At 40.9% G+C, this 27,785-nt stretch overlaps 1 protein-coding gene across 3 annotated transcripts in view; it reads right to left on the reverse strand.

Moving 5' to 3' along the window:
- LOC124795951 (kelch-like protein 38) overlaps positions 1-25,666 on the reverse strand; it is a 152,689-nt gene extending 127,023 nt beyond the window's left edge. Inside the window, exons 1-3 of one of the 3 annotated variants that reach the window (XM_047260047.1) lie at positions 25,357-25,495; positions 7,259-7,452; positions 4,718-4,838 (exon numbers count right to left, since the gene is read on the reverse strand). Coding sequence is in view for 1 of the 3 variants with exons in the window: in XM_047260033.1 (XP_047115989.1) it covers positions 25,357-25,518 (162 nt within the window). In the remaining 2 variants the exon portion in view is untranslated. Of the gene's footprint in view, positions 1-4,717; positions 4,839-7,258; positions 7,453-25,356 lie in introns of all 3 variants that reach the window. The other 2 variants (XM_047260040.1, XM_047260033.1) reach the window with 2 other exon arrangements.
- Between the last annotated feature and the right edge of the window lie 2,119 nt (positions 25,667-27,785).

Raw genomic sequence — 27,785 nt, forward strand, 5'->3', positions numbered from 1 at the left:
AAGTTGTGGTTGTAAAAACTAAGTTGAATTATCTACACAAGAAAGGAATGATTAGCAGAGGCTATTCAGACAAAAGATGAAGAAATGTAGAAACATGTAAGGAAATACTGAACCTATGATTTTTCTTTGGATAATGGACAGAAGAAAGACAAAGCCGCATTTATAACATTAGTAGACTCAGAGAAAAATACTTTTTGACATGTGGACTAGTATTCAGTCTCCTAAAGCTGAAGGATAAAACAAAAGGAGTGATAGATTATCTGGAACTTGCAGGGTGCATTACTGGAGAAGGGATTGAGATAGGGATGTAGCATATCCCTATTTTATTCAGTCTGCACACAGAGTAAGAAGTACAGGAAACCATGAAGAAATTAAATTTCATGGAGCAGAAATCAAAACTTTTAAGTTAGTTGATGACATTGTAGTTGTCAGAGATGGCAAAGAAATTGGGAGTTCAGTTGAACAGAATGAATACTGCCTTGAGAAGAGATTTTAACATGAACATCTATAACAGTAAAACAAGGTTAATGGAATGTAGTCTGTTGATACTGAGGAAGTTAGATTATGACCTGGGAGCTGAAGGTAGTAGAAAAGTTTTATTATTTATTCAACATAACAACTGACAGTACAAAATGTAGTTTTTAAAAGTACCTGTATGAATGTAGTGGTTGGTATATAGAAATGAAATGCAGACCGTAAGCTTGTCAAAAGAAGAAATTAGAAGCTTTTAAAATGTGGTGCTACAGGAAAACGCAGGGGATCAGATGTGTAGATTGGGTAGTGTATGACGACGTACTGAATCAAATATGGGAGGGGAAAAAAATTTATGGCACAACTCAACTAAAAAAAGGGATTAGTCAGTATGACACATCCTGAGACATCAAGGAATCATTAATTTGGTAATGAAGGTGTGCACAGGGGGATATCAGAGTAGATGAAGAATAGGGCTGGAATAATAAGCATGTCCACATGGGGGGCTGCAGCAGTTATAAAGAGGCGATGCGACTTGCACAGGACAGAACAGAATGGGGAGCTAAATCAAACAAGTCTTCAGAATGAGGACAGACAAGAACATCACTACCTTTATATCACTGATGTGAAGCACAACATAACAACACTGCTAAAATGCCAACTACATGGAAAGCAGTCTGCAGCACAGTACTTGCTCATTTGTTTTGTTTTGAAGACAAGTGTCCATTTGTCTAGTAAGTCAGTGAGCAAGGCTCCAGCTCTCAGCTGATAAATATTTACAGAGCAGTAAGTTACGTGTTTATCTTTTCCTGTATTCTCCTTGTGGTATATTTATTAAATTTAGTGTGTTTTTCTGTTAAACAGATTTAATTTTGTGTTTTTGTAAGAGTAAATGCGGGCAGCCTGTAGCAAAGTTTTTATTTCTTCTGAACAGCCAGCTGCATACCTCATCGAGGCATCAATGTCCACTGATGACACATCAAGAGGGTATCAAGTTGTGTATCTAGGGTTCTGACTGCTTTTATAGTTTACTTCTTCAGTTGGTCTTGCTAGGACGGGTTGGATGTGTGCATGCTGTGTACGAACACAGGAGGAGCTGAATGCACTTTTTGTTATAGTCAGTCACCTTCAGGCTGCTGCCTAAGGTTGTAGCAGTGGTGGAGAAACTGGCGCGTTGCACACAACACCTCAGGTTTCACTTGTTTTGCCCATGGGTTCTACTACCGAGGCACCTTCTAGTGTACTCGACATGTCAGATCAGCCCTCATAGCAGAGTGAGTGGTGGATGGTGTTTCCATCACTCAAGGCAGTGGGCCAATGTGGAGACTGGTTGTCTGGCCTCACCCATTCACCCTGTGAGTGGACAGCTAACCATTCCTTCAGCAGTTTCTGAGCAGGCACACGGAGGGAGGGGTTTACTAGTTATCGGGAGCTCCAATGTTAGGCACAGAGGGAGCCCCTTACGCAGACAGCTTTCAGGGCTGGAAAGAAAGCTATTGTGCACTCGATATGTTTGCCAGTGTGGGCCTTATCTGAGAAGTGGAGGCGATCTCACGTGCAACTATCGAGCACACAGGGTTCAGTAATATCACAAGTTGTGGCTGATGTCAGCAGAAATGATGCCAGTCACATGGGTTCCGAGGCCATTCTCAGTTCATACAGGCAGCTGGCAAAAGTGGTGAAGGCTGCAGGCCTCACACATTGGGTGCAAGCAGAGCCTGAAACTTGCAGCATTTCCCCAGAGTTGATCAGGATCTGGAGCTGAGTGGGGAGTCTCAACCAAACCATTCATTGTCTTGACTACAGACTTCTTGGCCTCCATTATTGGTTGGTGGTTTGTAGGACTCTCCTCAATAGGTCATGAGTGCACTATACAAAGGAAGCAGCTACTCAGAGTGCCTGTGGAGTGCATGTGAGGATTTTTAGGCTAGGCAGTAGTTTGAGATACTCTTATGAACACTCATCAGCCAATATGCAGCAAGGGAAGTCAGACCACTTTGACAGTCAAAATTTTATCAGTAAACTGTCAAAGTTCTCATAACAAAGTTCCTGAATTTACTATCCTCCAGGAAAGTTCTAGTGCTCAAATTATTCTCGGGACTGACAGCTTGCCAAAACCCGAAGTGGAAAGCACTGAGATAATTAGTAAGCCATGGAACTTATATCAGAAATAGAGATTCAAGACAATAGGAGGGGAGTGTTCATAGCAGTTGACAGAAATATTCTCTCTATTGAGGTTGAAGTTGAGTGCGACAGAGAAGTTACCTGGTCCCTTATAATAGGTCTAGGTGAACCCAATTTTATTGTTAGATGTTTTTACCAATCACGCGATTCTATTGTGACAGATCTAGAGTCATTCAAAGAATGATTATGGTCAGTACTATGTAAATACTCAGATCATGTGTAATTAGTTGAAGGCAACTTTAACCTCTGAGTATTGACTGGGATGTCTATGGATTCATTGCAACGGGGTGGGGGTACAGTCAGTCACGTAAAGTACTTCTGAACAAGTTTTCTGCATCCGAGCAGCTAGTTCGGCAGCCCACATGCAATGGAAATAACTTAGATCTGGTAGCTACAAACACACTGGACCTTATCAACAAGGTCAGTATAGAAATGGGGTTTAGTGATCATGATATTATAGCAACAATGGTTACGAAAGTTCATAAATCAGTTAAGAAAGCTAGGAGAATATTTCTGCAAGAAAGAGCAGATAAGCACTGGCATCTCACTTAGACAGTGAATTGGCACCAGGCACCACTCAGTTCCATAACATGGATGTAGAGGAATTATAAGCAAAGTTTAAGCAGATTATAAATTACAGTCTAGAGAATTATGTGCCTAATAAATGGATTAAGGATGCAAAACACAGATACATCATTACATGTAACATCGCATATGGCTGTTGCAGTGAGAGCACAGCTGATATTGCTGGTCGGTCATGCAGGTTTCCATAGGGGCCGCATGGTGGCCAACTCATCCTCAGTTTCCATTACCCAACTCGCCTCTACCTGCAGACTCTGGCCATTGTGACAGTTTGCTGTGTGCATAGTGCTATGAATGATGAACTTGCGGTTTCCACCACTGGTAGGCTTAATGGAGCTCTGATCACTCAATAAATGCTTATTGCAGAAACAGTGTTTCAATCTTATTCAACTTAAGCAAACTATCCCATATTAGTTTCTATTGTGGCTCAGATGATTGCACTGCTTAGAATTTCGACTGTTTGGTTTATCAACTAACAGACAATTTTTATTTGTTACCCCAGAAGTTATTTGTGCTCAATAAACATTGTTGACCATAAGTGAGGGACATAACATTGGCAACAAGGCAGTCACGGTTTTTGTTCACCAAATGGTACCACAAGCCAGATTTCTTGAGCATTGGCAGCAACAGCTAACCCAGTATCAGGATTTGATCAAGCATTTAACTAGTTCAATGTTGTAGCTGCCACAGGCATTGCCAGCCACCCTGGCACTTCCACAATTTTGAAAAGGCTTAAAGAAGCCTGGAAAGTATATCACACAAGCATGTCACATTGCATTTTCAGGCCACAGGCCAGCAGGATTAAATATCTGGATTGCCAAATGGCCTTTTCTCTCTCTCTCTCTCTCTCTCTCTCTCTCTCTCTCTCTCTCTCTCTCTCTCTCTCTACGAATCCTCACTTATGTTATTCAGACCAAAAGTTAGCCCCATTGTCTGATGTGCAGTTACCATAGTCTGACATATTCTCTTCATTATCTGCACATTTTTTTCTACCAAAATGAAAGAGGTAGCATCAACTCTAGAATTCTTGCAACATTAAAAGTCAGACACTATATAAGTTGTACATCTTGGATTGCAGATTTGCAGGGGTTGAGTCAAAAAAGTAAATTCACTTGTAAGTGTGATAAGTCATACACTGAAAGTTTAGCTCATGAAGCAATGAGTTGTTTATGCCCAAACAGGGAAGACCACAAATTAGCATTAGGACAGTCTGGCCCAGTCTGCCTGAAGTGCTGCGAATTGTGTGCACATTTTAAGTATCAGCAGCAGCGCAACAAACTTTTTGGCGTATTTTGATATTACACAAATGGCCCAGAGCTCCAATGATGCAGTGCAGCTGATTTCCACAAAAAACAATAAAGTGGTAAAGAACTTATGTTTACTGTCGGCCACTCGACCTTATTCTCTACAATCCTAAGCTAGTACCAGATATTTGCAGTGATGCACTGTTTTTCCAAGTTACCAGCTTGTTTTTCCTTACCTCCCAGACAGGAATTTCCTCATTATGAGTTTTGTGGCGGTGTTCGTAGCGACAAACACTTGGCTGTGGAAATGGCTTACGAAGTCACCGCCACACTTTTAATAGCGGGCCGACCGGTCCGCTGGAACAGTAAACAGAAAGATGAAACCCCAAACACTCTGATTAAATAAGTCGGTATTATCTTTATTCATGAAGATACAGAAACACAGTAGTGAACTCGGTGTCTACAGAAATCTGTCTAGTTCGAGTCGGAGCGGCTAGGTCAGCGTCGGCTGACGACAAACAACAACTCTGCTGCGATGAACACACAACTGACTAGCAAGTACACAATTCGGTGGCGAGTATACAACTGAGCGGCGAATACAGAACTGTCCTAGCGCTCGCGACTCCAGCGCTTAAGAAGCCAGAAGCCAGCGGTGGCGCGCGCAGACTTGCGGCGATTTCCTGTCTCGCTGGCGCTGCTTATGCGGATGGCGTCCGTACTTTGATGCTGCCAACCTTTTGACAGCGGGCTCGGTTGGCATTACTGGCTAGGATACAACAATGAGGGCAAATATTACAAGTGCTTATGAAGAAGGCACAATGCGGAGGTATACTGTAGCAAGGTGGGCAACAGACAGCAGTCCAAGCTGATTCAAATTAATGACTCTTCACGCCATGATCAGGTGCTGCCATCACACAAAATTTTGCTACAGGCAACAGTACAAGACATTCCATTGACTTTTCTTTTTGCTAATCATGCATTAGTCTCAGTTATCAACCAGTCTATGTGGACACTCCCTCACTCAGTGCATTGTAATCAAAGTTGTGGGTGTACGGCCACGTCTTGGCCATGTGCAACTAACAAGTCACTCATCAGGTGTCAAGGACATTCTCATTTTTGGCTGTGGTGTACCCATTGGTCCAGAATATATTTTGCCTCAGTGTGAATTCTACTTTTGGATTTTCATTACATCATGAAGCACATCCCTCGGCCTATTGGTATCTGGTGCTACCGTAGTTACACTTTGTATGCAGTTTGCACCATTGTTCGAACCTGGTTTGGGGAAAGCAGCTAACTTTTAATCCCACATTGTTTTAAAGCAAAGTCCGAGATATTGCAGAGCCTGCCCTATTCTGCTGGCCATTAAGGATGATGTTAAGACTGAACTAGATGGAGAGAACAACAAATACATCTCCTTTTAAAACTGAACGAATCAGTTTTGAATATTTTGTTTTCAATGTAAGCCACACAAGAGCAGACAAATATATCCAGCTACAGAGAGAGAGAGAGAGAGAGAGAGAGATCTCCAAGCTAGAGTACTCAACGATTGTCTCCAACATATTTTAGGCGAATAGTGTATCTTACTCCATATCTGCCTCAGAAATGTAAATCACAGACATTTAAAATACAGTGAACAGAGTTTGGAAGTGCGTCAGGCAAATATTGTACACACCAAGGTTATAAAGTGGCACTGTGGCAGCATGACAGCATTTTGTCATGGAAACAAATGAAAGAGCCATGACAATCAAAGACTTGTCAAATACACACCCAGCAAACTGAGAAAATGCCAAGACAAAGAAAAAATATTTGACTGTCAATTTCTTTAGTTCCTCAATCATTTTAAGGAGAATACATAAATAATGACTTACTACTCCATAGTCTTGAAAGTATTATACAATAAGTCAGAAACAAGTGTCAAAAATTTCACAGCCAAAATATCCAAATAAGGTGGTTTACAGCAGAAGAATATGACTTCTGGCACTCTTGAACAAAGGTTGGTACTCTTTTACATGATAGAATGAAACTATTCATATTATGGGTAACCCTTTTGTTAAAATTCAATGTTTTGTTAGCAACACATCACTTGCTTTCATCTGGTGAAGGCGACACCACTAATGGTCATTTCGAATTGTTGATTATTTATTCTTCCAGTATCTGTCTCATGGAAAAGTTCCAATGCAGTTTTTAACTAAGAAAGTAAAACTTTTGCTTTGCCACCCAAACACCATTATACACCACCCCTTCTCTCTCAGTTCTGTTCGTTATTTGCAGTAGAACTTAATGGGTAATACTGATTATGAACACAAGTGCTGTCCAGCAAGAGACTTTAACAACTATGCTGAAATGAAACACTTAACGGAAAGTGGGAAATGGAGTACATAGCACAACAGTTAGAAGAAAACAGTAGTTCAAAGAGTACAGGAATTCACAAACAGTTGATGTAGAAGCCATATGCTTTCAAGAAAGTTAAAAATACATAAACAAATTTCTCTTGAGCAATATATCGAATATTAATCAATAACTTTCATAAAAAGATATGATGATCAGGATGCTTTATAAAAACACATGTAGACACACATAACAATCAGCACAAATAGCAAAAATAAATACAAAAAAGACACAAACATATCAAGTTTTTATTGGAACACACAGCATGTATCAATTAGGTTACATCTACAGGTAACACTCTTGAGTAACACATTATGAGACTGATTGGCTTTCAACACTTTAAGCTTAGTTAACTCATATAATATTCAAACAAATCCCACTCTTTGTACCTTCTTTTGCACCTAAAAGGCTGATGATCACATAAAGGTGGATCACATTCTACTTCAATTTCTGAAATCCCACATTTGCAGTTGTTCCTTGTCTTGCACGAGGAAGAAGCAAGTAAAACAGTATCAAAGTGTTTCTTGTTGCTTTGTGTAAGCCTCTACGGCTGACAATAAGGTAATAGCACAGTTTCCTGCAACTGAAAGTACAAAAATTGTGATTTTAGACTCTTTCTGAAGTGGCACTACAGTGTGTATGTGTTATAAACATGAAAGAGAATGTCTGGAAATGCAAACGGTAGTGAATGTAATAATTTATTGACACAATGTCCAGAAGCTTCTTTAGAGTTCTAAAGCTATTGTTTGCGATTTGAATATTGAAACAACTATTGGTTGAGACCCCTTGTGTGTGTTCATATTAGAAAATATACTGCTGATGTAATGATTGAGTGGACCAGCCCATCTGTTTTCCAGCTGCCAATTTTATGCTGGAATTCTAAACATGCAAACACTTGCTTGAAACTCTCACCTACTCTTTACCAGCTGGTTCATTCCATTTGATATTTTCTTTCCTTTTGCTTTCCTCATATCTGCAGATCTGATAACCCTACAGGATACCATTTGCTCTTATGAGTATTAACCTATCTTCAAATCTCGAAGTTTGCAATTTATTGTCCCGAAATAAAAACATAACAGAAGCAGTTTTTTTCTAAGATACACATTACTGTCTATTTAGAAAAACATTGTTTAGCGTAGTGATGGCCCAGAAATTGCTGTGGGTGCTCGAATTTCCCAACTTCCTTCAGTCCACTACTCTCAATACTCTTTCATACAGACTGGAATACCAACATTCCAGCATCTCGCTCCTTGTAGTGATGCTTCTAACAACACTGGTACATTAGCTTGTCAATATCCGAAGATTTTAGCAAGCTATATAAATAGGGTTAAACATAAACAGAGCTGTGTTGCAGCAGTCACAGATGAGTCCTGAGTGCTTCTCAATCATCAGTTTACAGCTTACAGTTTGAACATTTAGCTATTATTCGACATAATCACCACTCCTGTTGATGCATTTTTGTAGACGCTGTGGCAGTTTTTGTATGCCCATGTCATACCAGCTCGCTGCCATGCTGTTCAGAAAGTTATGAACCTCTTATTTCACCTCGTCGTTGGAGCTGAATCGCTGGGACCACAATTAATGCTGACAGGTACTGTGAGACTCTGAAAAAATTCAAACGGGCAATTCAGAACCGGAGAAGAGGAACGTTGAGCAAGGGCGTACACATTCTCCATGACAACGCCTGGCCACACATCGTTCGGCAAACCGTTGCTCTCCTGGAACATAAACATCCACCCACCCTATAGTCCTGACTTTGTGCCCAGTGACTATCACCTGTTCCCTAGGTTAAAAGAACATTTGGCCAGAAAGCGATTCAGCTCCGACAAGGAGGTGAAGGAAGAGGTTCATTACTTTCTGAACAGCATGGCAGCGTGTTGGTATGACATGGGCATACAAAAACTGCCACAGCGTCTACAAAAATGCATCGACAGAAATGGTGATTATGTCGAAAAATAGATAAATGTTCAAGCTGTAAGCTGATGTAAACCATTGCAGAAATAAATAGGTCTATGTACTTACAAAAAAAAGGAGACCTTACTTTTGGAACTACCCTATCCCATGAAGGCCTACTTAGAAAGTTTCTAGAAGCAACCTTAGGTGTTGAATCTAGTAAAATACTACAGCCCCTATTGTGAATACAAAGTCGGGCTGATTACACTGTGCATAGCGTATTTTAAGCAATTATTCTTCCAGTGCTCCTTATAAGAATGGAATAAGCAGCCCCAATGCAGTGGTATGTACCTTCCAGCATGCACTTCAGTGGTTCGCAGAGTATAGATTTAGAAGCAGAATGTAAAGTCTTGTGTCATATGAAATTAGATGAGTGAAAAGGAGAGTGGTTAATGGCTCAAGGCTGGATGCTGCTCAATGTGGGAAAGTTGTGTAGTCTTGTCATTGTTTCCGCTGCCTTGTGCAGGCAGACTAAACATTAAAATTCACCTCACATTTCTCAATTTTATGAAATTCAATAGCATTCCATTTACAGAGACACGAGGAAAAACAACTTTGTGTTTCTAACACAATGTGTAGCACAATGCGCAAAATATTTTTCCTCACTTATGACTCACCTTAAATAATATGGAAACATTTATATGACAGACACCAGGTCTTTGAGAGATTATGGCCATGCTGTCCCACCACCAAAAAGCACAGATTAAGAGAATTTCAAGATTCAACTACAAGCATATTTCCACAGTTCTGCAGTGGAATATAAGACACAAAACAGAAGATTACAGGGTGTGAAGCTGTAACAAATTAGTATGACATTGATTATCAGCAGTGGATAAAAAACTAGCAAACAAGTAGCAACAAACGTTAAATAATCATTTAAAAAATTCTCACATCTTCAGCCAACTGGGTTAACTGAAATCGTGTGATGTTTCCATACGTGTCATACCCATCGTCTTATAGTGAAGTGCTGAAACAGTGGCTGAATCATTTTTATATATGTAATGCTAGAGGCTGCAGGAGCTTTTCTAAACATGCATACTTGACTGTATCTTTAATTAATTATGAAGACCCATGGTTTGAGAATGGACATAATGTCCAAAACTAGACATCACTAATAAATAAAGGATACTTCTTAATGTGACTTACAATGGTATTCCAACCATTTATTTCAACAAAGAAAAAGTTGTGCTCCTATTTCACCTTCAGAATGCTGGATGTCTACAAATAATTAAGGTGATTAGTGATAGAAAATGTGACTGTGCTAAAATTATAGATGCTAGCATTCCATAGTTACAGTGATGGCCATTAAAACTGCAAGTCCAGAGAAATGTAGACACTCTTCGATAGTCAGTATTAATGGACCAAAATGACAAACTATTACAGTTTTTGCATGGGCAAAGGTTATTTTGTGTGTTCAACGTGATCCCCATTAGTACCCAAATAACGTCAATGCCACTGAACTGTTGACCAAACTACGACTGCCAGTGCTGCCAGTGTGACAGTCGCACAGGATGCCTCAACTGTTTCTCGTAGCACATTCAGTGTAGCTGGCTTCTGTTGATAAACTTGGTAGAAGCCAAGAGGTGTAAGGTCTGCAGACCCCAGTGGTTACTGAACAGCTCCTCTTTAACCTATCCACTATCCAGATATATTTTCTTCCCAGTACACTCTGACATCTCTGTGGAAGCAAGATTGAGTGCCATCTTGTTGCAGGTACAGTCTTTCATTTCCAAACACCTCTCGGACGACAGGTAAAATCAATGTTTGCAGTATCTGAAGTTACACCTCACCCCATCTATGGTACCTTCAAAAAAGAGTGGGCCAATCAAACTTTGCAATGACAGACCACGCCACACATTAACACTCGGTAGATAAACATTTTTGTTCACGTGAACATGGGGATTTTCAGGAGCCCAGTACACAAATTGTGGCAGTTTACAATACCATTCAGCTAGAATTGCACCTTGTCAGACAAGACAATCATCCCTGCAAACCATTCATCCTCACTAAGCACGCCTTCAAACCACCCGCAGTACTCCATCCTTCAAACCGGGTCATCCCCGTTTATAGTGTGCATCAATCTCAGAACATACACATTCCACTTTGCAGCCTCGAGAATTTGTCGGTGACCTAGTAAAATGGTGCAATGCAGCAACACTGCAAGCTGGACTTTTTGATGGTTTTGGTAAGCCACAGCTTTCCTTATGCACATCCTGGACAGTACCATCAGCTTCAAATTCATCCTGAATACGATAAATTGTTGTAAGTGTTGGTAGCTGAGTTCCGTACACATTACGCCACTGCCACTGTACCTCCATCATGTTTTTGTACTTCCAGTACCACTTCAATATGGCCTTGCAATGCTCAGATGACAATCTTACTTCATCTGCTCAAGCCACAATCTTATTTCATTCATTGCTGCACTGTCAGCTTCTGGAAAACAAACACCAAGACCCACTGAGAAAACAATGGACTACACAACTGCAAAAAATTGCAACAATGTCATTTTGTTTCAAAGATATTAATTATCAAAGGGAGTCTACATTTTTCTGACTCCCCTCTGTATTAAGAGGCACACAAAAAAATATTAAACTGGCATAAAGTGCATCATAATCTTAGATATGCAAATGATGAACATATCAGTGCAGCCTGTGCACCTTGTGGCTAGTCGCCGTGCACCTGTGATGCTGCACAGGCAAGTAGAGGCACATGTGCAAGCCCATACCTCTTCCTCAATGAGTGTGTGTGTGTGTGTGTGTGTGTACGAATGGATTCCATTCACACCAGTGTTCACACTGCGCACCTCTACTTTCCGTGTGGGGGCAAGCTACAGCTGCACAGAGACTAGCTGCACAGCAACTAGGCAGAAGATGAAATGGTGTAAACACGCCTTTACAAAGTAGGTAGGAGTGACACAGTGTATATTATACATACAAGAAAAAATGATTGCATCATTTTTTATTTAGAAATTCCAATTAAATGTTGGTTTTTTGTGAAATCATGTTATGCCTCAACTACAGAGGAGGAACACTTACTAGCACCTGTCTGAATTCGTCAGCGGCAGAATTACAACTGTGGGTTAAACTCCTGTAATAATGTAGCTGGCAACGGTCTACCCAACAGGAGGCCCTAGCCACATGACATTTACATTTTAGCAGCTCTGCTATCACAGAACCATCATGCCAATACGGAATTTATGGATGCAGAAGGGCTATACTCAATGCCATGCAGAATCACATCCACCTCACATGAATAGCAACCAATACGACAGACATACTATTCATTCAGCTGTCTAGGATTTTAAAAACACGTCACCTGCCTTGAGTCTGAAAATGGGCATGATCGAAGCAAGATAAACATTCAAATCTATAGTGCAGAGCGATGTCTGGAGTAACACGAACTTTAAGCATGGTAACCATGGTAGATGGTTCCCCCGACTCAGATGCAGAAAGAAGTGTGCCGACAGTGGTGCATTCAGGCATATTTTCAGACAAGTCCCAGTTCTGTGTCCAATATCATGATAGGTGTATCCATGTGTAGAGGCCCTGAGAGAAATGAACATTGCCAGACTGCTTTCCACATCATCATATGGGTCCAACACCAGGTGTGATAGCTTGGGTGCAATTGGATACACAAGAAAACTGTGTCCATTTCAAATAGCTGGTAATCTGGACAGCAACTGTTACATTTCCAAAGTATTAAGGACAATAATTGTGCTCTATCTATGATATCTTTCAACAACATAATGCTGCACTGTGTACTGCTTATTCTATCGTGACCTACTTTAATACAGAGTATCGCCTCCATATTTCTCAACCATTAAAAATGTGTCATGGGTTGCCAAGACACTGGGGCACTACCACCTGCCAGCCACTAAGACTGATGAACTTTGGCACAGAATTGTGCAGCAGCGTGGAATGACATACCATTATCTGTCATATAAGCTCAGTTCAATTCAATGCCCGGCTGAGTTAGAAGCATTGATAGTGTTAGGGGTGACAGCTCAGTGTATTGAACTATGCACAGCACGTTCTCCCAAATAATCTACAACTTCAATATTTTATTCTTCCTACTATACACTCTACAAGTAACAAGTAAAATTTCCTTTGATTTGCTTCCACCATTATGTGGAACAAGAACAATTGTACAATGACCCAGACTCAAGAATGTTAGAGAAAAAGTGACACATAGCTACAGGTCTTGGCTCCTCTATGAATGGATGAACCCACTGGCTTTTGACTGACTTGCCCAAGCACTAAGCCACCATCCCTTCCTTGTACCCATGCCATGTACAGGGAGAGAAAAAAAACTTCCTTAGAGAATGCAAATGTTAGTTCATCTACGCAGATGATTCAAGCTATTCTGATCTGATGATGTAGGTAAATTTCTCTGCCAAAACATGAAGTTTGATTCATCATATATGGAAATATGCCTCAATCTGTTTATTATGTTATTTCTAGTTACAAATATGCATCTGAAGCTGATGAGTGCTTTGATTTTTACGACATTTTGTTGAATACAATCAGAACATATGGTTACCCTTTTTTAATCAGTTAAGCACATCCTTTTAGTTTTAGTGGCTACTGATTTACAATGTACAGTATTTTAGTTTTGACAACATTACAGCTGCTAGCCTGTAGACCACACCTACAACAGTACTGCAGATTCTTTGTCTTTTTACGGAGAAATAAATTGACTGTATTTCTAATACTTAATCCTTCAAGATAACTCAGTTTAATGGTAAATTTAGCTCTCTCACAATGTTTCTCTCTACTTGTATTTGATGTTTTTGTTCTTACAGCTTACTACCAGTCACTAATACTTCAGTTAACTGGTATATACACTGGCCACTCGATGTTCAACAGAATTTTGCTTCATTTCTGTCCAAAGGTTAAATGCCGCATGAAACTAAATGTCAAACTTTGAAAAGTTACTTTTTGAAAGCAACTAAGTTACAGTTAAAGTTACTTCTCAGGAAATGTAGCTTACACCCAAACCACTAGATGTCATAGACACTAAGAACAGTACCAAACTTTGCATGTTGATAAAGTATCAATCAAAACATCGATTTAGTTCGTACTGTGTCCTGTCCTCCACTAGAACAAGCATAAACGGTAATTAAAAGTGACACCAGAACTATAGAGCACAGGAAATGCTTATCTGCAAGTTACTTACATAGTTCTTAGTCCAGAACTTGCTAAATGCTTTGAGTGTTTATAAAAGTTGATTTGTAATGTTGCGTCTACTTAGTGCTTTTATGGTTCTTTATCTATCTGCACTTTCATATTCAGCTGAACAATGAACAACAGATGCAAATTCATTACTTTTGACTGATGTTTCTAACCCCTTTGCTCCTCCCCACCTCACCAAAATATCTTTTTAAATTGGCATGTATTTTCTGACTGCTTGTCCTGTCCTCTCGCCTATTAATGGCTGTAGATATGACACATATTCCCTTGTATTAAGCTGTCACATCCAATGTCACTGTAAAATGATTCTTGCAAGAATCAATCACCAGGGATTACAGAAGTGTCCAATTCCATCAGTCTGCTTTGACCCACGATGTCATCGATATATTCTAAGAGTCTCCAATATGGCACCTATGACGTCACTACATACACACAGCAACAAACATGAAAATACATATACACTATGTGATCAAAAGTAACGAAACACCTGGCTGAAAATGACTTACAAGTTCGTGGCGCCTTCCATCGGTAATGCTGGAATTCAATATGGTGTTGGCTCACCCTTAGCCTTGATGACAACTTACACTCTTGCAGACATACATTCAATCTGGTGCTGGAAGGTTTTTTGCAGAATGGTAGTCCATTCTTCACTGAGTGCTGCACTGAGGAGAGGTATCAATGTCTGTCGGTGAGGCCAGTCCATTGCAGGGATGTTATTGTCATGTAACCACTCCAACATAGGCCGTGCATTATGAACAGGTACTCGATCATGTTGAAAGATAGTCACCATCCCTGAATTGCTCTTCAACAGTGTGAACCAAGAAGGTGTTTAAAACATCAATGTAGGCCTGTGTTGTGATAGTGCCACACAAAACAAGGGCAAGCCCCCTCGATGAAAAACACAACCACACAATAGCACCACTGCCTCCGAATATTTCTGTTGGCACTACACACGCTGGTAGATGACATTCACCAGGCGTTTGCCATACCCACATCCTGCCATCGGATCGCCACACTGTGTACCGTGATTCGTCACTCCACACAATATTTTTCGACTGTTCAATCGGCAATGTTTAAGCTCCTTACACCAAGCGAGGCGTTATTTGGAATTTACTGGATGTGTGGCTTATGAGCAGCTACTCAACCATGAAATTCAAGTTTTCTCACCTCCTGCCTAACTATCATAGTACTTGCAGTGGATCCTGATGCAGTTTGGAATTCCTGTTTGATGGTCTGGATAGATGTGTGCCTATTACACATTACGGCCCTCTTCAACTGTAGACGGTCCGAGTCAGTCAACAGATGAGGTCAGCCTGTACACTTTTGTGCTGTATGTGTCCCTTCACTTTTCCACTTCACTATCACATTGAAAACAGTGAATCTAGAGTTGTTTAGGATTGTGGAAATCTCACATACTGACATATGACATTTGTGACACCCAATCACCTGACCACGTTCAAAGTCTGAGTTTCGCGGAGTGCTCCATTCTGCTCTCTATGAATACTGAGGTCGCTGATAGGGAGTACCTGGCAGTAGGTGGCTGCACAATGCACCTGATATGAAAACATATGTTTCTGTGAGGTGTTTGGATATTTTTGATCATATAGTGCAAATAAGACAATAACATCACAAAAAAAATAAAAAATATAAAAAAACAGACTAATGGGACAACCAAGAGAAACTGAGGGATTTAGGATGGGGACAAGCTAACCATAAGAGTGAAAAAAGAACCAAGCTTCCAAAACACACAAAATGATGAACAAAAAGGGAAAAAATTACAGCATTCCACTACATCAACAAAATTGTAGGAATCTGACACTTCTCTTGACCTATATAGGTCAACCATAGCTGATGGTAGGAAAACAATACCTACAACTAAAATTATGAAAATTTCCCTTCAGGTGTGCAGGTCAACCACTGCTGACGATACCAAAACATCAACACCTACACAGCTAAAACTATGAAAATTGGAATCTCACATTTCATTCCACCCATATAGATCAACCACAACTACCGATACCAAGAAACTGACACCTACAACTATGAAAAATAAAACCAAATCCACAACACCTCAAAAATGCAAAACTCCAACATCACTACATAAATTAAAACACATTCAATACACCATAAATACATAAAACATCACAACTCTAGAAGAATAGACCCAAACAAACAATTACTTATCACCAACAAATTCCAGCACTGCAAACTAGGTCAACCCCCCCCCCCCCCCCCAAAAAAAAATAAAAAAATCTCAGTGATCAATCAAAATATCTGGAGGAATTTAATAATGGACAGTATGCCCTCCACTATCTCCGACCGAAGCACAGCACTGTGATATTTCATCGTTATGTCCATACCTAACAATAGAAGCCACACAATAAATAAAACGTCTCACTGCACCATAAACAATAAAAAATTAATTGACAATTCACTGAAAAAACTTCCAAACCTTACATCCCAAACTACAAACACTGTCAATGACTTCACACATCCAACACCAAGGCTCAAATGAACCCAATACAACATGTTACCCTCGGCACAAAAAAAAAACACACACACACACACACACACACACACACACACACACACACACCAACCGCTGCCGCCACCACAACCACCACCACCACCAAACACAAGGAGACGACATCTACAAACACAACCAATTCATAAATTCCGTGCTGTAATGACGTCCCACACCACAACACCTTTACGCTACGGGTCAATGGGTGGAATCTGATGATGGGTGGAATCGGACGCTTCCACTGATCCAATCGCCACATTTTCTATTCATTTTAACTTATGCTCGGGGACTGGCAACACGTACGTCTGTATAACAGCAACTTTCATTTCTTGAATTTTCAATATACACTCGTGGAAATTGAAATAAGAACACCGTGAATTCATTGTCCCAGGAAGGGGAAACTTTATTGACACATTCCTGGGGTCAGATACATCACATGATCACACTGACAGAACCACAGGCACATAGACACAGGCAACAGAGCATGCACAATGTCGGCACTAGTACAGTGTATATCCACCTTTCGCAGCAATGCAGGCTGCTATTCTCCCATGGAGACGATCGTAGAGATGCTGGATGTAGTCCTGTGGAACGGCTTGCCATGCCATTTCCACCTGGCGCCTCAGTTGGACCAGCGTTCGTGCTGGACGTGCAGACCGCGTGAGACGACGCTTCATCCAGTCCCAAACATGCTCAATGGGGGACAGATCTGGAGATCTTGCTGGCCAGGGTAGTTGACTTACACCTTCTAGAGCACGTTGGGTGGCACGGGATACATGCGGACGTGCATTGTCCTGTTGGAACAGCAAGTTCCCTTGCCGGTCTAGGAATGGTAGAACGATGGGTTCGATGACGGTTTGGATGTACCGTGCACTATTCAGTGTCCCCTCGACGATCACCAGTGGTGTACGGCCAGTGTAGGAGATCGCTCCCCACACCATGATGCCGGGTGTTGGCCCTGTGTGCCTCGGTCGTATGCAGTCCTGATTGTGGTGCTCACCTGCACGGCGCCAAACACGCATACGACCATCATTGGCACCAATCAGAAGCGACTCTCATCGCTGAAGACGACACGTCTCCATTCGTCCCTCCATTCACGCCTGTCGTGACACCACTGGAGGCGGGCTGCACGATGTTGGGGCGTGAGCGGAAGACGGCCTAACGGTGTGCGGGACCGTAGCCCAGCTTCATGGAGACGGTTGCGAATGGTCCTCGCCGATATCCCAGGAGCAACAGTGTCCCTAATTTGCTGGGAAGTGGCGGTGCGGTCCCCTACGGCACTGCGTAGGATCCTACGGTCTTGGCGTGCATCCGTGCGTCGCTGCGGTCCGGTCCCAGGTCAACGGGCACGTGCACCTTCCGCCGACCACTGGCGACAACATCGATGTACTGTGGAGACCTCACGCCCCACGTGTTGAGCAATTCGGCGGTACGTCCACCCGGCCTCCCGCATGCCCACTATACGCCCTCGCTCAAAGTCCGTCAACTGCACATACGGTTCACGTCCACACTGTCGCGGCATGCTACCAGTGTTAAAGACTGCGATGGAGCTCCGTATGCCACGGCAAACTGGCCGACACTGACGGCGGCGGTGCACAAATGCTGCGCAGCTAGCGCCATTCGACGGCCAACACCGCGGTTCCTGGTGTGTCCGCTGTGCCGTGCGTGTGATCATTGCTTGTACAGCCCTCTCGCAGTGTCCGGAGCAAGTATGGTGGGTCTGACACACCGGTGTCAATGTGTTCTTTTTTCCATTTCCAGGAGTGTATAATATACTACAAATTATCATCATTCACAGATTAAGTCTTTTGTCTGTTCCTGAGGACTTTATGAATTGGCATTTCATACTTAACCCAAGTCTTCTTGCCATGCAGACCATCTATTTGAAATTTCAATTAAACCGATGTTCTATGTTAGCTGCCTGTCTTTATTGAACTGTATAATGAGCTTTCCATTTCTTCAGCTTTTTTCTCATGGGCTATGGCATTCCTTCTTTGCAGACCTATTCCACTGACCAGCTCTTTTGCTTCTGAATGATAAACAGTTGCAGATTCTAATTTCTATTAATATAAAAATTGAAAGGCTTGAAGTCAATCTTAGGAAACATAAGTTTGGGTTTTGGAGAAATGTGGGAACGCTGTGGGTAATCCCGACCCAACGTCTTATCTTATAAGATAGGTTTAAGAGAGACAAACCTAATTTTATAGCATTTGTTGACTAAGGGAAATGCTTTTGATGATGTTGGCAGGAATATACTCATGTTGGACTTGTGAATGTGGCAGGCATAAAACCCAGGGAACACATGGCTATTTAGAGCTTACACAGAAATGACGCTGCATTTATAAGAGTAGAAGGACGTGAATGGGAAGCAATTGATAAAGGAGTGATGCATGGTTATTGCCTATCTCCACTGTTATTCAACCTGTTTCTTGAGCAAGCAGTAAAGGAAACCAAAGCAATAACTTGGAAAAGGAATTCAGTTTCAGTGAAAAAATATAAAAAACTTTGAGGTCTGCCAGCGACAGAGTAATTCCGTCAAACAGAAAAAGAATTGGAACATCAATTGAATAGAGTGGACAGTTGGGGTCGACAGAAGCGTCCGATCTCACGCGTCGGTTTTGACCCGTGATGTAAGGGTGTTGTGGTGTGTGACGTCATTACGGCGCAGAGTTTGGTTCGTGAGTGTGGCATGTTTGTAGATGTCATCGTGTTGTGGTTTGTTGTGCCCTCTAGTGGTATGTTCAGGGTTTTCGTTTGTTTGGTGTATTGGGCTCAGTTTGCTGTTGCTCAGTGGCGAGTGCTGCTTGCGTATTTTTGAAGCGGAATTTGTATCAGTGAGTTAACAGTTTTCTGGTTTTGTGTGAAGGTTAATGTAGTGATGATTGCTGTATGTCAGGTCGTTTTGTTATTAAGTTTAATCAGCTGTGGTTTTTTGTTCAGGAATGGATATGAAAGACAAGATCAATAGTTCTCGGTTGAGGGCTATGATGGGGGACACAGCTTTAGAGCTGATTAAGTTCCTACAGCATTTTGGCCTAATTGCCGAGGTGGTGAAGTGCGGTGTGTGCCATGAAGCAATGAAATTGGTTAAAGTTCCGGACTCTCGGAACAGGGACAGTTATATGTAGCGCTGTCGCAAAGACGACATATGGCGTTCCACAAGGCGTGGTACCTGGTTCGAGAAGTCTAGGTTGGGCATGCGCGAGATTGTACTTGTTACATATTATTTTTGTTATATCCCCACAGAGTTTTTGCGCGCATGAGACTGGTGTGAGTGAGAGGAGTGTTTTAGATTGGTATTCCTTTTGTCGTGCAGTGTGTTCGGAATTTATTAAGTACAGGGGTAAGTTGGGGGGGCATGGGGTTATTGTGGAGGTGGACGAGTCACAGTTTTGGAAAAGGAAGTATGGGAGGGGGAAGTCTGTGGCTGGTCTTTGGGTATGGGGGGCTGTTGTTCCAGGGGGGGGGGGGGGGGGGGTTTCAAATGTGTTTTTAGGGTTGTGGAAGGGATGTCCAAGGCTGAATTAGTGGGGTTAATTGAGGAATATATAGAGCCGGGGTTCACAATAGTTTCTGATGCTTTTTCTTCTTATAGGGGGTTGGGTGAGAGGGGATTTAATTATTTAGTAGTGAACCATAGTTTAGAGTTTAAGAATTATGAGACAGGGGCTTGTACTAATACAATAGAGGGGATGTGGGGGGGCGGTTAAGTCAGTTCTTGGGAGGGGGAAGAGGCGCTCTTCCAACCTTCAGTCTCATTTAGATGAGTACTGTTGGCGGAAGAGTGTCCCAGAGGGCTATTGTATTGTTCGGGTTTTCTTAAGGGCTGTGGGTAAAATGTATAGGCCGAAAGTGGTTAGTTAGGGTGGTCTGGGTAGGTGGGTGGGTGGCTGTGGCTCAGGGTGGGGGTGGGTGGTTTATTTTGTTCTATAGTATTTGATAAGGTGGGGGGGAGTGTGTTTGTTTTTTGTTTTAGTTGTGGAGGATCTATTTTGTTGAGTTTTAGTGTGTGATTGAGATTTTTTTTATGTTGCATTTGGTTTTTGTTTGTGGGTTTTTTATTTTGGGGTCGGGGGGGGGGGGGGGGTTTGAGGTGTGGGTGGGTTTTTCTTTTGGTTTAGTATTTTTTCGTTGGTGTGTGTGTGTGTGTGTGTGTGTGTGTGTGTGTGTGTGTGTGTGTGTGTGTGTGTGTGAGAGAGAGAGAGAGAGAGGAGAGAGAGAGAGAGAGAGAGAGAGAGAGAGAGAGAGAGAGAGAGAGATTGTGGTGGCCATCTAGTTTGTGGGGCTGGAACTTTCTTGTGGTAAGTTCTCATTTTTTTGTTTTTGGCGTATGTGTTGTGTATTGGGGTATAGGGAAGTGTTTCATTGAAATTTGTGGCTGTGAAGGTTGGTAGATTGGGAGCTGCTGTTGAGCTATATAGTTGGAGGGAAGTGTTCAATCTCAGTGTTTGGTGGAGTATGTTGGTTTTTGTACTGGGAGATGGGATCGGGAGTTGCTGTTGAGCTATATAGGTCAAGGGAAGTGTTCAATCCGAATTTATGGAATCGGGAGCAGCTGTAGATCTGTGTAGGTCAAGGGAAGTGTCCGTTCGTAATGTTTGGCAGTGCATTTTGGTTTTTGTATTGGGAGATGGGATCGGGAGATGCTGTTGAGCTATATATGTCAAGGGAAGTGTTCGATCCCAATTTATGGGATCGGGAGCTGCTGTAGATCTATACAAGTCAAGGGAAGTGTCCGATTCCTGATAATATTGTGTTTTGTGGTATTTGGTGAGTTTTGTGATGTCGATTGTTTCGTCGTTTTGTGTGGTTTTGTATGGGGGTGGGTGGCTAAATTTGTTTATATTTAGTTTGTCCCCACCCAAAAACCCCCAATTTCCCACGCTTGTCCTGTTGGAGTCATTAGGCTTTTTGTGAAACGTGTGTGTGTGTGTGTTTTTCGATGTATTTTCGTCTTTATGATACGTATGCAACGATTTTATATCCGCCATATTGGAATTGTCGTTTATGGTCATTTCCGCCATATTTGTGACGTCATGGGTCAAAGCAGACGGGTGGGATTGGACGCTTCCGTCAACAGAACCGTCAGATTCCACCCATCTGCTTTGACCCATGACGTAAAGGTGTTGTATATGACGTCATTATGGCGCGGAGTTTAAGTTGGTTGTGTTTGTAGATGTCGTCTTGTTGTGGTTGTTGGTGATAAGTAACTTTTTTTTCTATTTTTCTCGAGTTGTAATGTTCTGTGTATTTAATGTATTTTAATTTACGTAGGGATGTTTGACTTTTGGATTTTTGAGGCGTTGTGGTTTCGGTTTTGTTTTTAGTAGTTGTAGGTGTTGGTTTTTTGTATCAATAAGGGAAATGACAGATTCCAATTTTCGTAGTTTGCTGCAGGCGTTGGTGTTATGGTATTGTCAGCTGCGGTTGACCTACATAGGTGCAGGGAAGTGTCCGATCTCTCTAGATTTCATATTTATTATTTTTTTGCTCGTCATTTAGTGTGTGTTGGGATCGTGGTGTTTTTTTCTTTACTGTTATATTTAGCTTGTCCCCTCCCAAAAAACTCCAATTTCCCGCAGTTGTTGCGTTAGTTTGATTGTACTTTAAGAGGAAGAATTTACTGTCTTATACGTATTTTCGTGTTTGTTGCCATGTTTATGTAGTGACATAATAGGCGCTATATTGGAGACACTTAGAATAGCCATTTCCACCATATTGATGACATCGTGGGCCAAAGCAGACGGGTGGAATCGGACACGTCCATAATCCCCTAAGGACATCACACACATCCATGCCCAAGGCAGGATTCGAACCTGCGACCATAGCAGCAGCGCGGTTCAGGACTGAAGTGCCTAGAACTGCTTGGCCTCAGCTTCTACAGAACAATGCTGAAGATTAGATGGATAGATCAGATTACCAATGAAGAAAAGGCTTATTGAATGATTTTTGGAGAAAACAAATGTATGACAAAATTTGACCGAAAGAAGAGATTGGTTGACAGGACACATTCAGAGACTTCAAAAAATTGATAATCTGGTATTGTATGAATGTAAAATTTGTACAGGAAGAACAATGTTTGACCAAATGGAAGCTGCAGTGATTGTGAAGAGAAAGAGGTTTGCACAGGATATACTAATACAGAAAGGTGCATCAATCCAGTTTTTAGACCAAAGACCACAAAAATAATGAGCTGTAAGAAGTATGACTAACTGTTTATTGCAATGTCGATAATTCATTACTATTATCAACCGATTTTAAGTGAAATTCACAGATGTAGGCCAGATCCCACCAATTAAGTTATACTTCTGTATCTTAAAGGCATATAAGATTCAATACTATGGGAAATACACAACAGGCTTAAAAAGGGAAAACGGAGATCTTGTCAAAATGACTAGCAAATAATTTTCTTACGATGTTAAATTTACTAGTAAATACAGATCCACGTCCCTAACAATAAAATGTTGGAAAGCCCACAAATATAACTCTTACCTCATAAATATTTCTATAAATTTATATTTTTAACACTGCAATATCTAAATACAAGACAGGCACGATTTTTTAAAATCTGTAAGAATGGATATTCTTACTTTTTTCAGGGGTTTTACTGCCCTTGTTCTACCTATATTTATTAATGGAATCATTCTACTTATTTACACTTCTGTGTACACAGAACATTAGCATATGGATTTTGATAGCAGCTACACGTTTACAGCTTTATTTTTTTCAAAATGACATACAGTGCATGCTTTGACAAGCACCATACACACTTTAAAAAAAAAAAAGGTAAAGAAAAAAAACCATAGGTAGACAATTCAGCCTGTGCTCCTATTCCCCCTATACTCGATAAGCATTGCTACTTCTGAACTAACATTCTTACTGAACGTAAGTGTCTATGACAGTACAGTTTTAATTTTGTGGACATATTGTCTGGCAAGATTGGCTATGTTTTACGCAGCAAATGGTAGAGCCTGTTTTTCTCTGAAAGTTATCTACATTTATTCTTCGATTCAATGGGATCTCTACTTATTCTGAAGTCTCTGACAGGGCTGAAACCCCAATTTGAAATAAAATACCAGCTCCTGTGACAGAGGGTGGAAAAAGGCTTTTAATCACACATTTACCTACTTACAGTCTTAAACGAATTTGAGTGCAGTGTATGTGCAGACAATCGCAGGCTTTCTGTCGGAACTTCGTAACATACTGATGCAAGCAAAACGATATCATTAAAGGGCTCAACATAGAGGGAGAATAGCTCACAATTCGAATTACAATTATTCTACAGGTGTTACGTGTAATGCATTTAAATCTTCGTGATAAATTGACTTGTTGACAATGTTTACATGTCTACATTAGCACCTAGGTACTGTCAAGTCGAAATAATGGGTATTGTTCTCGATATCGTCAAATTGAAGAATGTTATAATTCAAATCCCAAAGAAAGAAGGCATTGACAGGTATGAATATTAACGAACTATCAGTTCAATAAATAAGTCATGGCTGCAAAATACTAACACAAATTCTTTACAGACAAATGGAAAAACTGGTCGTAGCTGACCTTGGAGAAGATCAGTTTGGATTCCGTAGAACTGTTGGAACACATGAGGCAATACTGACCCAACGACATATCTTAGAAGAAAGATTAAGGAAAGGCAAACCTACGTTTCTAGCAGATGTAGACTTAGAGAAAGCATTTGACAATGTTGACTGGAATATTCCTGTTCAAATTCTTAAGGTGGCAGGGATAAAATACAAGAGGGAAAAGCTAATAACAATTTGTACAGATACCAGATGGAAGCTATAAGAGTCGAGAGGCTAGAACGGGAAGCAGTGGTTTACAAAGGAGTGAGAGTGTTGTAGCACATCCCCAATGTTATTCAATCTGTACATTGAGCAAGCTGCAAAGGAAACAAAAGAAAAACTTTGAGCAGGCATTAAAATCCACAGAGAAGAAATAAAAACTTTGACGTTTGCCAATCACATTGTAATTCTGGCAGACAGAGCAAAGGACCTGGAAGAGCAGTTTAATGGAATGGACAGTGTCTTGAAAGGAAGAAATAAGGTGAACATCAAAAAAGCAAAACGAGGATATTGGAATGTAGTCGAACTAAATCAGGTGAGGCCGAGGGAATTAGATTAGGAAATACGACACTTAAAGAAGTAGATGGGTTTTGCTTTTGGGGAGCAAAATGACTGATGATGGTCGAAGTGGAGAGGATATAAAATGTAACTGGCTATGGCAAGGAAAGTGTTTCGGAAGAAGAGAAATCTGTTAACATCGAGTATAAACATCGAGTATAAACATCGAGTATAAACATCGAGTATAGATTTAAATGTCAGGAAGTCTTTTCTGAAAGTATTTGTATGGTGTGTAACGAGGTATAGAAGTAGAGTTTAGACAAGACGAGAATAGAAGCTTTCGAAATGTGATGCTACAGAAGAATACTGAAGATCAGATGGGAAGATCGGGCAACTAATGAGGAGGTACTGAATAGAATTGGGGAGAAAAGGGAATTTGTGGTACAACTTGAGTAGAAGAAGGGATCGGTTGGTAGGTCACGTTCTGAGGCATAAAGGGATTCACAATTTAGTATTGGAGAGAAGCGTGGGGGGGTAAAAATCTTAGAGGGAGACCAAGGGAGGAATACACTAAGCAGATTCAGAAGGATGTACGTTGCAGCAGTTACTCTGAGATGAAGCAGCTTGCACAGGATAGAGAGCTGCATCAAACCAGTCTCTGGACAGCAGACCAAAACAAAATCATCGTCAAATTTCACGACATTGTTCTATGAATTGTTTACCATACAGTCGATGAAACTGACCTGCATATCAATAACTCTTTTATCTTTTTCAACAAAACGATGAGTAAACATAGCTTCAAAATATGGACTTCGCATAGCTAATTCTTTTCGCCTGCACTGAAATTCTTGGCCATTTATCCTTAAAACGACGTCCCCGCCATAGTCATCCTGTATCTCCGTCATAGTTGTTCGTAATATCGTGTAGCATCTACTACACTCCCATACCGCCGACCACAAAACAACATACTACTACACTTTCAAACTCTTGTCACATGTCATAATACAGATATCAAGTGGATGTGTTCCTTTGATTAGAAAACTTTAATGTAGGTTAATCAAACTGTTGCTTTTATGATATCGATATGCAAGTAAATTCAATGAGGAAATTCCGTATGCATTTAAACATTCTGAGCTCTTTATATATTTCTCCACGTGTCGGTCCAATATTAGCAGGCTATTCGCTTTTTAACTGTTTCAAAAGACTGATAAATAACACACTTGAAACCTGAAGCCGACTTTCCAAAGGCCATGACAACTGGCACATGCATTCCCTCCAACTCCTCTGTAGATGTTTAGCGCCAGCATCCGTGGGGTTACTGGATTACTGAACGCACCGATAAATGTCTCTGTAAGTGAGATGTGATGAAGAAGGTTCGCAAGTTTCCTAACACATGCAATGCATATTAAATGGATTCAAGAAACTCCTTGTTACCACTAGAGAATGCATGATGAATTTCATTTCAAGCATCGTGTTTACTCGATACATGAGAATTAAATTTTGCGAAATTCACAGACTCAAATTCGATAAGGAAAACAACCCAAAACATTTTCAATGGCGTGAGCTTCCTATGAAAGCAGAGACTTTGAGTTTAACAAAAACTATTAAAGAGGACGTCTATAAAGGAGACCTCTTAGAAAACAGTTGTGTGCACTCCTTTAAAATATTGTTTAAATGTGTGGGACCATCGCAAATAGGACTAAGAGAGAATAATGAACACACACAAAGGAGGCCAGCATAATAGGTAACAGGATTCTCTTGCTGTTGGGAGAATGTTAGGTACGGCAATTCTTGATATACCTTAATCGGCAAATGCTTGAAGAGAGACGACAATTATCCAGTAATCGCCTATTTAGAAAGATTAAGAAACAGTATTATGTGAATAATCTGTACTACATCGCCTGTGTGTTGCTCCTGTAGGGAATGCAAAGACAAGATTAGAGTAACCACCACGCGCCCAAGGGCATTTACACAGTCATCCTTCCCACTCTTCAAACGCGAATGAAATGGGAAGAAGTACGAAAATGTGGTACAACATTAAATATCCCAAGCCACACTCTTTACAGTGGATTACAGAGTGTGGATGTACAGACTCTATTAAATGAATAATGCTGTTACAGCAATACTCCTGTTGACACTAATATGTCATTGTCATCCCCAGTTCCACTTGTACTCTACAACACTGTGCAATTTGACAGTGTTCACATTAAGAAATCGTTGACAGAGGTGAAAAGGAAAAATAATTGCTAGAGCTAAACTGGAGTTTGAACACCTCTAGTTTAGAGGTGTAGCACTACATAACTGAGCCACTACAGATGTTGTACTCTGTAGGCTGCCTGTATTAGAGGTGGCCGCGGCTGGGTATACCTCATCTACCTGTCTCAAGCTGCCAACCAGGTCGTTCACACATTTGGACCATTACATGTCGTACAGAGGGAAATACACTTTTCTGATTTTCAAGCCATAAAAACACTTGTATGTATATGTATAAGACCATCCTACATCTGTTTCTAAACTTATTTCTATAAATGTGTTACTTTCCACATTAGAAGGGAAATTGTTATTTTTCATTTAACATGGTCTTTTTAGATGCATAGTGTTTGTCAATCGATTTTGAGGAAAGTATTCACTTATAAATCTGATTTGTTTTACAACTGGTACTGTAGATTCTTACCGTCATAATAACCTACTTACCTTTTCATAATTCGTAGCAGTCACGGTGAAATGATACTATTTACAAACGTGTTCACTTGATTTTCTGATCTTCCATTGGAAAAAGGTCGTGGTGTATAGCTTTCAGTCCAGTATGTTCTAAACCACACATTATTGCGAGTTAAATACAACTAAAACTAGACTGGTGTGCAAAACGTACAGGCGAAAGTAACTTTCACGTGATGTGTTACTTTCAAGTAATTTAGTTTGACGAAATTTAGATCATAAAAGGAAAGAACTGCTATAGTTTAGCACAGACAGTAACTGAAAGAAATATGCAGCGAAACGAATAGAAATGACACTTTTGTTCACACACAATAATTACACTGAAGTCACTACGATTCACGATGGTCGCCTGGCGACTAAATATTATGGGTGATTACCAATCACCAGGGTCGGCAATGCATGGCCCCTTGGCGTGTATTGACACCACCGAGTGTGGTGGTGTTAATGCAAGAGG

Source organism: Schistocerca piceifrons, chromosome 1 (genome assembly GCF_021461385.2).
Source record: "Schistocerca piceifrons isolate TAMUIC-IGC-003096 chromosome 1, iqSchPice1.1, whole genome shotgun sequence".
In the NCBI taxonomy this organism is placed as follows: Eukaryota; Metazoa; Arthropoda; class Insecta; order Orthoptera; family Acrididae; genus Schistocerca; species Schistocerca piceifrons.